The 16328-nt window shown below is 37.3% G+C and overlaps 1 protein-coding gene across 11 annotated transcripts in view; it reads right to left on the bottom strand.

Annotated features, from left to right (window-relative positions):
* rap1gap2a (RAP1 GTPase activating protein 2a) overlaps window positions 1-16328 on the bottom strand; it is a 98434-nt gene that overhangs the window by 38414 nt on the left and 43692 nt on the right. For 2 of the 11 annotated variants that reach the window (XM_008426026.3, XM_008426027.3), the window contains exon 1: window positions 8369-9058. The exons of the other annotated variants lie outside the window; for them this stretch is intronic. In XM_008426026.3, coding sequence (XP_008424248.1) covers window positions 8369-8502 — 134 coding nt within the window. In that variant the 5' untranslated portion in view covers window positions 8503-9058. Of the gene's footprint in view, window positions 1-8368; window positions 9059-16328 lie in introns of those variants that run through there. 11 annotated transcript variants of the gene reach the window in all.

The raw sequence follows: 16328 nt of genomic DNA, 5'->3' as shown, positions 1-16328 counted from the left end.
TTATAGGCACACGTGTTTGCACAAACAGGTGTGAGAAAAATGTGTGTGGAGTTTATGTAGTCACAAGAAGGAAAGAAATGCTCAGGAGAAACAATACGCAGTTTAAACTGATGGAGTGCTTAGAAAGAAAAGAGAAGGAAGACGGAGGGCTGGAACTATATGACTCAGTGATCAAGTGAGACTGTGTTAAACGGCAGGAGGAGGAGAGTTTGACAGCATGTGGAAGAAAGAGGGAAAAACTGTGTAAGGTGGAGAAGAAAAGCATTAGCGAAGAGTAGTTTCTAAGGCATCATCTGAAGCTCATTTTCCTTACAGGTTATTTTTGTTCAATGCTTCGTCAAATGTAATTACCTAAAGTATTCCACAGGATATAATGAAAAAAAAAAAAAAACATTTTTCAAAGGCCAACTCATTTTTCCTCTCAGCTAGAAGAGCTATATTTTAAGAAAGACGGAAAAAGAAATGTTGACATTAGGACAAATTGTATTTTTGTATTGCACTGGACAAAACAATAGCTATCCAGCCATGAAAAAGCAACCACAGCCAGGCAGGAAAATACTCTAAGAGACTGAAATAATGCTTTAAAAGAACTTTGTAAAACAAATTAATTAAAAAAAGGAGAAACTCAATTAATTAATTGGTTTAATCTGCTTTTAAGTGGGCTTTTAAATGCTAGCATGGTACATGTGTAAATCTGCCTACACCAGGCCATTCTCACAAACTGAGTGACCGTGCAATAAACAAACAGTAGTTTGAATGTGAAATATATTTGTTGGGGACTCTAAGAATATATTTGCTAAAATTGAAAGCAGATTTACCTAAACCCAGGTTGAATATACAGGAGACAATAAAACAAAGTATTATTGAATGTTACGCCACACCATAATTTAATCAAGAAAATTCAACTTGAAATTATGAATCTGTATGGATGAAATACAATATCATTAATTGGAAACTGCTCACTAACTCCCATTGTTGCTTCAGTATTTAACAGCTATTATGCAACAAATCTTTACTTTCAGACACTGTGCCAACATTTTGGGATTTCTTAAGATACAACTTCTCAAACTTTTACAGCAAATGTCTACAAGACGGCTAAGCCTTTCTCCTAGCAAACCTTGCAAACATGCCAAATTTGTACTGTCTATTTTTAAAGGTACCATATTGAACTTTGACATTTGGAAATGCCCACAGAGGCAAGTAAAATCTCAGAAGTAGCTTTTCAGTGTTTGGCAGTAATACATGGTCTGAACTTAGGTTGAACTTGCAGGGTTGACTCCTGGGAAGACCAGGGATGGTCTCGGATGTTTTCTGGTGGTGGATAACCCATCTCACTGTACATCAATATAATTTAGAAATAAATAAATCAAAAAACATCTATAAAATTTTTCCCAGCCTAATAGGCATCAACTACTACTGCCGTGATGGATAATAAAAATGTCTTTCGCGAGTTAACAGCTACGTGTCTAAGACCAGTTTAAGGCCAAAACCTTTTTACAGAGATGATCCCACTCAGCTGTGATCAAATGTTCAAATGCATTTCATTAGTATAACTCTTCTAATAATCATTTTTAAAATTAAGTATTTTCCTTTTTTGAATGGCTGAGCTTAAAAATAATAAAAATCACAACCCGTTAAGTGATGTGTGGTTGTTCAACAGAAAATATATTTATCCAATTCTAAGAACTAATATGATCCAAAAAAAATAAATAATCCCTTTTTTATGTTTATGTAAAATCCTGTTTGCCTTTGAAGGCTTTTTTGAAGACAAAGAAACCAAATGTTTTTGACTTTCCAGGACACTGAATTTCAGCTATTGTTTGCACAACAAAGGTTAATGCTGGCCATTATCAATTATTCAAGTCAACACACTGATGTCTGATCTCTATGTTTTCTTTCTGTAAAGGTTGTAATTTCTCCCTCTCCTTTCCTGCTCCAGCTTTGTCTGTTAAAGACTATTGTTAAAGCCCTCACCATATAAATGTTCTATTTAACTTAGGTTAAAAGTATGTTAAAACATTTTCTTTAAGGTTCAAGTACATGTTATTTTGCCATTGTGTAACTGTTCTTTATTCTGTCTTACCCAAGCTTTCATATATATTTATTGGGCAGATTTGTTTTCTAACTGTATCTAAGGTTCCAGGAAATGGCATACATAAAAATGTATGCCAAGTACATTTGTTACTTTGTCATTTTGTAACTTTGTTCTTTATTCTTTCCTACCCAAGCTTTCAGGTATGTTTATTGGGCAGATTTTTTTTAGAACTGTGCCTAAGGTTCCAGGAAATGGCGTACATAAAAATTTTATCATTTAAAATAACCATTTAATTTGACCACCATATTTGTTCTGAGTGGAAGTAATATTAATGTTTTAGAGAGGGCCAGTTTTGAATCTGATAATCAGCTAAAGATGGCAACGGGCTTTCCAAGGTTAAATACTTAAAGAGATCATCATCAAAGATAATTTGCCAAAATTCCAACAGAAACATAGAAATATGCTTGTCAGCGAAATAAAGAGTTTTGGGTTGTTGACTTTTCCATTGATGATTGACAAGGGTTGAAATAATTTTTGTTGTGCTCTTTTTAATGAGAGTGTAAATAAAAAAACTGCTTTATTTGTACTCTTTTTGTACTTGTAACTTTTGAAAAAGTGTTCATTTTCGTTGATCAGAATCAAACTTCTTGGATAATAATTTCAAATCAAAATTTGCAAGGGGTGTATGGTTTGTTGTTCAGAAAAAGGGAGTGAAAATTGCGACATACAGGTCATATGAAACGGGGATAGAAATTGACGAATGGTCTGTTACTGCTTTGGTTGCATCAAAAACTAAACCTACTCCATGATCTCTGTGTTTATTCTTTTTTCTTCTGAAATATCTAACCTTTACTTTGCTCAGAACTAAAGGGCAGCTGAACTTGCCTATTTGATTCTAATTATTAAACCTGCACTTCTAAAGTTAAGCATAAATGTAAGCAAATATCTCATTTTTTTTTTTTTTGTGGGAGTGTGACTATTATTTCTCGACGGACTACTGACTGGCAGGCTGTAATGTATGACTCTATGTGCCAAGAAAAGCCAGGAAGGTTATCTGCAATGGTTTTCAGCTGTGACCAGCTGCTGGTGTAATTACCTTTGTTAGCTGTTCAGCCCAAAGCCTTTCAGCGGCCACATGTCCAACATAGGACTCAGTTAAATGTATTTTATTTGCAACACTGAGTTTCCTGCAGCATGCTAATGCTGTTGAATGTTGAAAACAATTGAACGGTGCTAAAGTGTTGCTTACACTTTTAAGGGAGACGATACTCAATTTGTGCTTGATGATTTCTATGCTCCATATCAAGAACTGTCAACCAGATGTACAAGTGTTTTTGTTTTGTTTGTTTTTTTTTCTCATTAGCTCGCTTACCCTTAATGATTTAACCAGTGATGACTTTTCAAAATCAATACTCCTGCCTTTTCTGTTTGCTTAGAGCAACAACATCCTGACATCAAGTCATTATTGAAGTCAGTCTGTGTGGTCTAAGTCTACTCCACTAACTATGTTGTGTGTCTCTTCTGTTAAAATGAGTTCTTACTGCATAATGACACATATCTAATATACAACAGTTTTTTTTTTTTTTTTAATTTCTAGCTTTGTTTAGTTACTAAAAAAAATTCCAGTTTTGCGAATGTATTACCCTTTTCAGTTTTAAAGTAACCGTTTGACATTTAAAAGAACACAATACAGTTTTTGTTGTCTCTGGGAGAATGAAATGAAAATATTGATATCATTGTAATGTTTGTACAGTAAAGCCTGAGTAAATAAGGCTGGAGCCAGCTTAACTTAGCAGACAGAGTGAAGGCAATCTGTGGGGTAACAAGATATTTCCACAGAAAACCAAAAGGTCAGTCAGCAAAACCTGAAGTTCTCTTCACTATTACTAAAGGCTTGGTGAAACCAACTAGCATGCATTGTATTTCAGCATTCCAGGTTTTGAACAAGGAATAATTCAATTCAAAAGAAAAACCGAGTAAAAGTCTCAGGTGTTGGGTGATAGAAAGTTATGAAACAAATGCTAATTTTCCTGCTAACTGTAAACAGGTTAGCAAGCATTTCTATTCATCTTATCCGTCACTATAGGTTTTTTTTTTTTTTTTTTTTATTTGTTCACACTCAAAGAGTGAAAATTGCTGGCCTGCCTAAGGTCTTTGCTACTCTTCTCAACACAACGGTGCACCTCAAGAACAATTTCCTTACAACGATTTAGTCTCAAGCTGTCAAGATAAAAATATAGGGTGTGGTTCAATGGCATGAAGGTGTGTGCTTTTAGTTTGCATCAGCTGCCCTCTACTTTGCTTCATGAGACAGACTTTACTTTGAGAAGAATTATTGTAGCTCAGTATGGCGAGATATCATACAACAAAGTCTTGTAATTCCCTTACTAATGAAGAATCAAGAAAAAGACTACAGGTACAAATGAAGACCCAAACTTTAAATCTTCATAGTTCACACACAGTTTGTTAAACCTTTTGAAAAGACCCATTTCAGCTTTAGAAATATGTTTTATTAGGCGGTAAGAGTTTACTTTCTTGATTTCTTTCTGTCAGTATGTTGAAAATATACAGTGGCCATCAGCATAACATTACACAGACTTTTCAAAATATACTTTCTTTTGCCTCCAAAGTAAAGAACTCACTCTGCTTTCTGTTGTTTGATAACATTCGAACAAACAGAACACATTTATGGATGAATTATGTTTGTTTTTAATAAATCTAGCATTGCTAAGATGCTTGAATGTTGAAACCAGTAGAAATCAACATAATATTTTAGCCATAGCTGCATAGGTTTTTATAAAAGTGAGGCTTTTAAAATCAGACTGTTCATTGACAGCAGTGCATTATGGGAGATACACAACAACATAAAAACACAGTCATGCTGGCTCTGTAGCAGGAGATAAATGAGTTACAGAGGGCATTAATGCACAGAGGGTCATATAAACACCCTAATACAAGCAACAGGGCTCAACTTAATGGAGGGCAAACATCTGTATCAACTCAGTGTTAGAGAGTAAGAGGAACACAGTGAAAATGGGCAAAACTTAATACTGCCTCTGTTGTTGAACCATAAGAATGTTATTTTTACTTCGCAATGATACAAAGTCAAGACCTAAATAAATCACTGTTTATTGACAATTTAGGCAGCTTAGCCTTATTTCCAAATGCACCAGGCCCAATAACAGTCTCTAATCCTGTCTTCCTTCTATGCACATGAAGAATAATTGCCTTAAATACAGCAAATATCCTCCAACAGCACATGATCTCCTGTTGATGGATATTTGGGATCTGAAAGGATGCAATCATGCACATATTCACCAGCACTTCGGAAAAAGACACCTTAAAATTGTAGGCCATTGTGGGGAGACTATCTTGTGACACAACCGCATTAACAGCCATGACAGCTTTAGACTATTGAGCTTCAGGCTACTGACAGGATTTCCCCGCTTGTCGCTTGACACAGGGCTGTAACACGCAGAATGTGAAACATTCCTGTTCTTGTGTGTGCTTTTGTGCATGTTTGACAAACAAAGCAGCATTGTTAAATCCACAGACAGCTTTAGCCTACAGGCATAACTACATTTATCCATTTGAGGGAGGCCCCCCACTGGCTTCGTTGTCCTTGCAATCACTTTTTTGGCAGCGCCCTGTTGCTCTCGGGTTTATTTTACCCTGTGGTATTAAAATATTGTAAAATATTTGGAGATCCAAGGAGCCTCAGTTCATTGACATGCTTAAATTCCATTCAGCTATTAACCCAAATACCGACCATTGTCCAGAAGCATATGATTGTCTTTTGGATATATGCCAACGAGTAGCCAGACAACAAAAAATAAACAAATTCCATCTATTTTGATCAACGAACACCATAATAGTATCTATCATTACACACTGACAACAACACTCTTCTGGGAAGTAGTTTTAATGGAGTGAAGAATACTGAGTTTCCTATTTTCGGTTTAAGAAAGTTTTTAAACTGAAGTCAGATGAAGCGCAGATAAAATAAGCTATTTAAGGAAACAGTTTGCCATTTAAGGAAACAGTTTGCCACAATATGTTCAGACATATCTGCCTTTCATTCTTGCTGTGAGAGAGAGACTTTCAGCTGATAACAAGAAGGCCCGTTGGAGTGCCGTAAAGTTACTCTGTTTTATCCTTCTTGATTGTATGGAGTAGATTCCCTCTGTGGTCATGTAGGACAAGTCCTTTTACCATTTACTGACTAAACAGGATTTTTAAAACATAAATTCATATAGGAAAGATTCTCTTTCTGGTAAGAAGTGACATTTGATGTATCTGGAATTAAATTGTTTAAACTCAGAATGAACAACTCAGTTTTCTCAACGACTTGGAGACTTTGAGATAAATAAACCTAATTATGTCTAACAAATATCATTTTTATTAGTAATAATCTAATAGCAGACATCTTTTATTTAATTTTTAACTAGGAAGAATTTTATTTCGACAAGGCGGACTGATATAATTGCCATCTAAAATGGGAACTCAAGACAGGTGTGCTTTTTAATTGAATGTAACCATGGTTTGCTAATATTAGCTTATGGTTGCCAAGTGTTACAAGATAAAGAAGTGATAAAATTCTGCACAATAAGGATGCTTACTTTAAGATATTAAACAAACCCATATTTTGATTCAGTCATGTACAGTCCATCACCACTGTTTACAAAATCTAAAAACAATATCTTAAAGCAATTTACTGTTTTAGCTCCCCTCGATTTTGAAATTCACCTCAATTATTGCAACTGAAGTAAAAACGAATCCTCAATTTAAAAATGCTCCATGACTTTAAATGGAACGCCTGCCGAGGGTCTCATTTGCACTCTTGCTTTCCATATGCATCAAAATCAAAGTCTTAGTCATTATTCCAACTGTAACAATCAACTAATTACATTATTTGACCAGCAGTGATGTTAGTACTGTTCTGTCTTAGATAAAACAATTGCAGTCCAAAAAAACATTTGGAACATGTTGGATCTATTTAAAATAAATGTTCTATTATAGTTCAAGTCTAAATCAATAAAGCCAGTCAATCAGAAATCAGCCTCAAAAGTTTTGACTGCATCTTTAACAATAAGAATGTATCAAACTGTAAAGAGTTTACAGTGCTTAAGAATCGGCGTAAACAAAGAGCAAACTTGTCAGGTCCAGGATGTCTGAGGCTAATTCCTGATTTGCATGCTCTGTTATCCATCCTCGCCTTGAGAAGTTAATTTTACAGCACCTTTATTAAATTACATGAAAACACACACTGACTCAGATGATGTACACTTAGTGCTATTTGCAAAGTGAGTTGCAGTCTATTTTGAAGCAGCACTATTTTAGTCCAAGTTATGAAAACAAAGCATCAGCGTGCGTTGACTGCTACAGCTACACATGACCCACACATCATCCAAGCGACTACGTGTGTCCGGCACCATGACGATACTCAATGTTCAGTCTGCAAAAACCCTCCTCAGGTTCCAGTTTAACCACGCACAAGTTGGTGCAAATATTAGCTAAGGCAAACAGGTTTTCAGAGACCAAGGAGGGGGAGGGCTGGGGTCTCGACCTTGCCAGTCCTTAAGCACCGTTTGTTACCAGGTGGGATATTCTCAGGGGTCTAATTGACTGTGTGCAGTATTAGCAGCAAGCTGATCCATGCTGCTGGAGAGCAAGAAGGGAAAACCCCTTTGCTTCCTCCAAGCGCATGTACATCTAGAGGAAGCAAGCTATCAAGTTCTCATATTTACTATTCCATTGGTTAGACCAACCTGATCCAGTGGGAGGTACTAATATAGCCCTGAATAGTTTCTCTGCTCTGTTCTGTAGTTGGCTATTAACCTCATGTTGCATCAATGTTGAAGGGACAAGGCAGCAACATTAGCAGCAACATAATCATCAACAAGTACTAAAAAACAAACAGAAATTGTTCTAGCCTTATGGCACAGAGAACTAGAAAGAGTAGCAGCACCTTTTATTTGTAATGTTGCTCTCTTTTTCTCTCTGTTCTTTTTCCTTTCAGTCTCTCTTGTTTGCTCTTGAAAAGCACTCAGTGCAAATCTCCATTCACCTAGACTCTTCAATAGCTCTCCCTCTCGCTTTTCTTAGTGTGTCATTTGCACTGACCCAGATACAAGAATTGAATCTGGTCAACGACATGTACACTGAATGAAAAAAACAAAAAAAAAATCACTTTCACTAAATGGACTTATAATAAAACAGCAGATGCAAGCTCAATGAGCTACAAGGATGCTTGACGTGCCTCATGTCTCCAGGACAGTAAAGACGTTCAGAAGTAGCAAAGTTTTTAGCATAACAACACAAACTTTAACCCACCCTTCGCCCTCCTCTTTCTCTCTCTCTTTCTCCCTCTCCTTGGCTTTGCGGGATTTGTGAAGAAGCCCGATCAGAATCACGGCGGCCCGGATGCCGGCTTTCTTGTTGTGGTACCGCCCTCTGCTCTGAGACATGCCGGACGCTTCTGCTGGTTCCAGGAGGGGTTCGGGCGACAGCTGGTCCAAGGTCAGGCCGGCTCCAGGGGTCCGGAGCCGCGGGACCTGCTTGGCTTTGTGGGGTTCCAGGGTGAGCGGAGGATGGATACCACAGTCTACATGGAGACAGCTGTGACAGTCCTCTGCCAAAGCACAAACCTGTTTGAATTCTGGCCTCTGCAGACAGTTGCAGTCCAGAAGTTACTGAAGCTGAGGTCCCTTTTCTTTTGGCAGGCTGTCAGGTCTAATTAAATCCCACTTGCTCTTATTTGTCTGATTAAAGAGGGTTAGTTGTAGTCCCAAAGGTCCAATGAGGCACAGTTGGACTCCAGCTCAAGGTGAACTCCTATCTGCATTTTCCGCCTCTGCGGTGAATCTGTTCATCACTGCTCCACAGCATATCCCGTTCCCTGATTAGAGGATGAAGAGTTGCAGGCTCGCTGACGCTCTCACTGTACAACTGCATCTCTCTCTGTCTGCCTACCTCTACCTTCCCACCTCTCCCTCCTTCTCCTAACATGTTCCGCTTCTTCTCCCTCTTTGTCTGCTGCCTCCCCGCTCCCTCCTTCCCGTCATCCAGGCTCCTCCCTGCTGAATCTCATAGGCTGGAGACGGAGAAGGTTCTTCCTCGTGCCCCTCCTCTGCTCTCCTCAATGCCTCCTTCTGCTCCTCCCTGTCCTTGTTCTGACTTGGTTAATAATTTTACATCAATCTCTTTGACCTTGTTCTAGACACACTTTATTTTGTGTTTTTCAAAAGCGTGCATGTCCACATCTACCTGAGACTCTCCACCCGTACACAATCTTACAAATATCCACCCGTACACAATCTTACAAACATCCCGTAGTTTAAAATCTGAATCCAAAAAGGTTTATCTGCCACGCAATCGTTGCTAAGCACATTGGAAATATGTAAAAGAACAATGCTGAGCAATCTATTTTAAATGCTACCATGCTGCAAAATGAAGAAATGGCTCCCCCGTGTTTTTGCTCCTTCAGTTCCTCTTTATTATTACTTTTTTCATGTTTGCCAAATTTTCCTTCCATAAAATATCCATTCCCCGCAACCAGCCTGAGGTAGTTTCCTTTTCAGTCATTTCACTTCAGTAAACAAAGCGAACGCAGTCATCTTCCGAGAATATATTGATCTTAAGTGTTCTTTCTCCATCTGCGGCCACCTGTTCTTACTCTTCTCCCAGCAAACCAACTGACTAATTATGGATGAGGGAGTGAATGGCTGACTGTCTGCATTAATGTTATTTTGTAAATATCGCCTTCACACTTTCCTTTTTCTGGTGTTGTTGTATTTATTGTTTGGGATTTGTGGCTGTTTCAGTAGAGGAACATTTGAGCACTCAGTGATGTACAAAAACGTCGTCGTTTTCAATTTTATTGGAATGATGCATGATAAGCAAACTCATAGTGGTGTATAATTCTGAAGTATAATAAAAATGATGAAGTGGAAGGAATATGAGACATGCTTTTGCTTTTTTAAAGAAAATTTCAGAATGTGTGGGATGAATTTGTATTCCTCTTTGCTCAATTGACTTCAAACGTCACCTAATCTGTAATTAAATGCACCGTTTATTTTTTCTTCCATTTTGTAATTGCGTTTATTTATTTATTTTTTGTCTTACCCAAAGAAATTTCAATACAATACTCTGTAGTGTAGTTCCTTAAGCTCAAGGGATTCTGGTTCAGTCTTATATTTTGGAGGGAGGTTAAAATAATAAAAGGAAGGACAGCTTGACTGCTTACTGGCTACAAGTTCAATAATAATAAAACATTTCCTGTTGCTCGAGTATGAATGCACAAAAGAATATATGGAGATAAAACACTGGCAGTCAGTAGTGGCTTGAATGTATCAGATTTGAATTGTTCTTACAAGCTTTAAACAGAGCGTCAGACGATTCAGTTTTTAGTGTAAAACAAACTGAGCTAGAATTTAGATCAAAGCTCTACAGCAGGATTACATTAATGATGTTCATCAGGGCCCAAACATATCATGACTCGCACAGAACAAAGAATGTAAAAAGCATTTAAAAAGTTTAAAATGAATTTCTAAATGAGTTTGTTTAATGTATTCAAAATTACCACCAGTTGTAAAGGGTGTCATGGTATCACGTTAATTTAATTCTATGAGTGCTACCCACATGTGTTATACTATTACAGCAGGGCAGCATATGAACGCTGAAAAGATGATCATAAATTAAATATGTTCAAATATAGCAGCCTGTTTATTAAAACTAGAAATGTTATCAGTTGGTCTTAAAATGTAGATATGTGCCGGGTATTACGCAGATATCACACTCAAAAGCAAAGAAATTCATTCCTCATTCAACAGATTTGCCATTAGTGTTTTCCGCATCGACTTTTCTCAAATCTCTAATGAGTTTATGTTGAAAAGGCTTTCTCTGCATCGCTGGACTAAAAATGTTCAACTAAATAAAAACAGTTTCGAAAGGCAGAAGTGAGCATGCGTTTCCATCAGAGGTCACTTTGAAGCATTGATAACACTTTTTAGACGCTCAAGGACACAGACATAAACCTATATAAACAAAATGACGGGCTGGCACAGCAAAATTACTCTGTGATTCATACTTCACATCTGGTACAGCTTGTCTGGGTGAAAGTGCATGGCCATGATAATAAAAAGGTGAACGTTGTTGGTGAGCTGAAAATGGAGTGTCATACCCTCTTTGTGCAAAGGATGAAAAATGGATCAATCAGCATGAGAAACAAAGAACAGATGAGTAGACGAGAAGCTTCATTAGCTGTCTAAAAGCAGCTGGGGAGTAGATTAAGCTGAGAAAATGGCAGCAATAACAGTAGCTATAAAGGAAAGCCCTTCCTTTGCTTTTTCTTTTCTTTTTTTTCCCCTGTGTATTATAAGCTCCATGGTAACCAGAAAGCTGCCAGAGGATATCAGATTGACTCCTATGGATGAATCCTGCTCACATAGAGGGGAGAAAAGCCAAGATACAAAGATTAAAATCATCATTTCTGAAATGTGCTTTAAAGATCAGATGGGTGGGATTTCCAACACACCACCGCCTCTTAAAGTCACTTGAGGATTTTCCCAAACCCCGAGTGATGCAAAACAAACAAGTTCACAGCTCAACCGGACTGTCGATAGTCGTAAGGGGACAGAGCATGTAAACATGTATATGCTAACAAAAACACTCAGCAAGTCCAGGGTACAATTATGAGTCATTAAGGGGGGTACATGTACAACACCTGTATCTAACTACTTTGAAAACATACAGACGTTCAACCTCACTGCATGAACTGTTCATAAATACTGAATGGAGTTAACACTGCAGACATAGAGAGCATATGATGAAACACATCCTAGTTTATCTGCTTCGTCTACCAGAGTTCACATAGTTTCTTGTATGTTAAGCTGTGAAATCTGAACAAAAAGTATTTTCCGAAATACATGATAGATTTTTTTAAATCAATATTATTCAGCTATGTTTTTGTTTTACTTTTATTCGGCTAAAGAGTTTTTTTTTTCTAATATAGAGTAGTCAAGAGTAGTCAGCAGCTTACCTGCTGATAGCAGAAGGCACCTTTTGACACCCAAAATTGTTAATTTCCCCAAATCGTGCAATTATGAACGGTTTGTGTCAGTGAATATTTTCTTTATTCAGTTTTTTCAAAGAAGACTTACCAAAAAATATAACTACTACTTAAAAAATAAAATGCATTTGGAAGTAGCATCTCTGTGCTTGGCTTCACTACTCTGTCTGCCCTAGGGTTGTCAAAACAATCCATACGTTGATCTACTCCCCACTCAGAAAGGTTTTTAAAATATTAATTTGTGTAAAAATTGATGATTTAAAAATAATCCAACTGTCTCCTGCAGGTGGCAGAAGAACTAGTACAACAGCGCTGCAGACATACACAGCCCTTCCCCCTCACAAGTGGCTTTTGCCTGAATAAGGAAAACAGTGAGCTGGTTGGAGAGGTGTAGATGGACACATTTGTAAAGACTAGATCCCCGTTTCCAGTGTTGGAGTGCCTGGTTTCAAACAACTTGCTTAAATCTGAATCCAAGGTTTGCACTTCGCCATGGATAGTAACATTTTTAGTCAGCGCAATGTGGCTTGCTGTTACCCAATGAAGTCAATCTTGTTTCTCATCTGCTACTCTTTAGTTTTGTTATTTAGTTTTGTCTATTTAGGACAAAAATGATATTGATGTTACTGATTACGTTGTTTTTAAAAAGAAATAAAAGCTTTTACTTTTCTGCAATATCAACATAGACATTTTGTATTTTTCCTGTTATCAGGAACAATGCAAGCATCTTAATGGAGAGTAAAAAGGAACCAACACTACAGCAGATTCCTGACGTAAAAAAAAAAAAAAGACCAATCTAAAAGTGTCAATGGACCAAATCATCCTCAGTCCGACCTGCGTGTTTTCATACCTTTATTTAGTGTGTTTCAAGTGTGATCAGGCAACACTGGACTGAAGTTAGGGTCAGGTCCAAATGGGACTTGACTATTTCAGAAGATCAAAAAGCATATAAACGTGTCACTTGTCCAGCAGAAAGCAGACCAACACAGCCTTCAGCGTTAATACTAATGCAGAAGTAAGTTTAGCAAGACAGCAAAGTCACCTTGCAGTGAGAACTGCTCGCTCTAGCCATTAGCCTCAGACCAGTCAGGACAAATCCATCAACTACCAATTTCTTTTCCCAGACTGCAGATATATATAAAACGACTTCTCATGGCATCTCTAGCCCTTAAATGTTTCTGAAATTTACTTCCACAGATGCTGTGAGATGTCTAATATTTTTTATGGACTAGAAAATAAAACTTTAGTTGGTGTTCTCTAATTTCTTGCCACTTTTCACCTTCAAGCAAAGTTTTTCTTAACTTTCAAAAATGCTTATACATGAAAAAACCATAAGGTGCTTGACTCGTATGTATTTTTATCATTAACTCTCAATTTATGGATACAGATTGTCACAGTTATGCTGTTCTCCTGATGTACTCATATTTCCAAGCTGGGAATCAGGAGATTCTCATCCTCCTCTAACTCAAAATCCGACAAGACAACCAGATTTAAAAAATGTGCCAACATTTGCTGTAATCAACTATTCATTAGCACTTCTAGCTCTAGTAAGACATTACCACAGATATGAGCTGGACTCATGGTACACAGCAATGATGGCAAATGAAAACTAAGAGCTCAGCTATTCCTGTATGAAACTGACCAGAACATCTCACTTATCATTGGCAGTTATAATAATATCAACATTTTGTGTAGCAAAACAAGCAAAGTAGTAAGTAAGTGCTGTGACCTGAAAACATTGGATCGATGTTGTCTTTAGATCATGATAGCTTGGAAGGTACATACATGTCAATAAGTCCGATGCATTTAGAGACAAGGTCATTTAAGACTTTGAAGGTCTTTGAAGGTGAGCGGCAAGATTTACAATCAATACAGGCTAACTGGAAGTAAGTGCAGGATGTTCTGGAGAGAAGGACTCCAGAATAAATAAATAAATAAATAAATAAATAAATAAATAAATAAATAAGATGCATACATGTTAATCTACATGCATCTTTTTTTTCCATCTTTTTCCTCTTTATTGTCGTCATCTTTGACATTGCCATGCCATGTTTGTTGCAGAGGTCATGTTTAGATTGCTAAGCAAGAACAAATATGATCTGACAGTGAAAGAGAGCAAATCGTTCAGCCCTGATGAACACGATGAAGGTGTTTGCATCAGCATTCAATTTGTGCTATTTTCTTGTTGAATAAGACGTAGAGACAAAGAGTTTACGCAAAGACAACTAAGTAAATGAGCTAATGACGTATGCAGCACAATGATGGAGGATCAGAACTTCTGTCTTCATGTTGGTTCTCACATGCTTGTATCAGTTTCGCCCTTCAGGTCTTTGTGACAGCACCAGTTTTGTACATAATGCTCTTGTCTCTCTTTGTCACCATATGATGGCTCACCCGTTTTCACTCCTGGTGGTGTAATTTTCCATTTCCTTCTCTTGTGCCTCCTCCTTCTTTCTATTCCCTGTTCCTCTTATCAACAGCATCACACTGCTAAAAAAAAACATATTACCAATACAATCATTGGCAAAATCTAACAACCATTCTGTAGGGAATAAACAGCCCAGAGGTCATGTCTCTCCATTTGAAATGTGGGTATAATCATGACTAATAAATATGTTTAAATGCAGACTGTGCAGTCATCAGGCTCTGATGGTAAGTAATCAAAATGTGATCATCATAGCTGAATGTGTTATCACAAATAATGTTTTATTTAGCTCATTAGTAATCTGTAGCTGATTGCCTGGATCACTTTATTCGGTCTCTCATGCACACTCTCTGCCTTTTAGTGCTACTTTGTATCTCGCTCACTCTTTATCACTGTGCTCGGTGTTCTCTCCTGCTCCATATAATAGCAGCTAATCCAAGCCCTGATTTGGTACCGGAACCAGAATACACTTCCCCAAAAAGGAGGACAACCAACACTAAAACAAACTCGTGGTAAAAGTTTCTTAAAACGATTTACGAGGTCGCTGATATAGAACATTGGCTCATAAAAAAAGTTGAGTGATGTATATAACCCTAAAGTTCCCATTAATGTTCCCCTCAAATAAGATATACTACTTGAGCGTGTGTGTGCAGTGAGGTTGACGGTATCCTCTTGAAGCTCCCCATTCAGCTAAAATTAGCAGTGCAAGTGTTCAGAGAGATCTCATTATAAATTGTACATCGCTGAAATGAAACAGAAGGTAGGTTCAACAGACCCGCGTTAAACAATTACTGTGAGGATGTTTAAATTATCAGTTGCTGTAACTGTGTTTTCTTGTTTGCCATTTAAACTAGTGCAATAAAAAACAATTTGATCTTAACATGAGGGCATGAAGAGGATGCACTGGAACATCAAGTCTTGACCTAGATGGAGTCACAAATATAAGGTTAGTTTTTTTTATTATTATTATTATTTTAAATGTCTGTTGTTGTTTTATTTTAAGTGGTTATGAGGCACAGTGGTGAAACCTGCAAATGCTGCTTTGTGTGTTATTCAATAGGTTGTTGCTAGGCAACCAAAGAGTGAATGAGTTAGTTGATGCCACTCGCCTTGTTTAGCTGCCTGTTTCTTCTGCCTACATCCCCCAGAATGCTGTTCGGTTCTGAACTGCAGTTCAGTGAAATTGAATATTCAATCAAATGTATTATCTGTTGATACTGATCACATGTCTGTGGTGATGTATATTATTATTGATTTATTGTCCATCCCTAATTGGTGGATATATAAAATATCTTGTGAGATGTATGTAATTTGTATCTGTGGGTCGTCAGCTGCAACTGTCTAGATTATGGCAAGTCATCCCTTTTAGTTTCAAATGTTGAATACATTGAGACAAGTGAATCTTTATCAATGTGGTGAGATTCAGTAATGCTTAGATTATTGCTGTGACATCTATGCCATAATTGCATTGATTTTCTGGCAATGCTGATTACGTGGACTACAAATCCTGCACGAGAGCTGGGTGCAATCATGCAATGGATGTTTTTGACATGTCAGAAAAGAATTGTGGCAACTTTGAGGTTAAAAATCACAACATAAAAATTTTTGCAAGTTTTTTTGTAGTGACTTAATGCACACTGGCAATAGCAATCTTGCCATTGCCAATGTGCTACGTCCTTATTATTATCATCATGATGACCTAGAGTGATCTTTTTATGGATATACCACTCTAATTTTTAAGCTGTGCTACTAAATGTTAATCTGCATGCACCATATCCTCTTTACTTTTTATTGATTGC

Source organism: Poecilia reticulata, chromosome 13 (assembly GCF_904066995.2).
Source record: "Poecilia reticulata chromosome 13, P_reticulata-male-v2, whole genome shotgun sequence".
NCBI classification, from domain to species: domain Eukaryota; kingdom Metazoa; phylum Chordata; class Actinopteri; order Cyprinodontiformes; family Poeciliidae; genus Poecilia; species Poecilia reticulata.
This window is presented reverse-complemented; position numbering and strand designations above follow the sequence as displayed.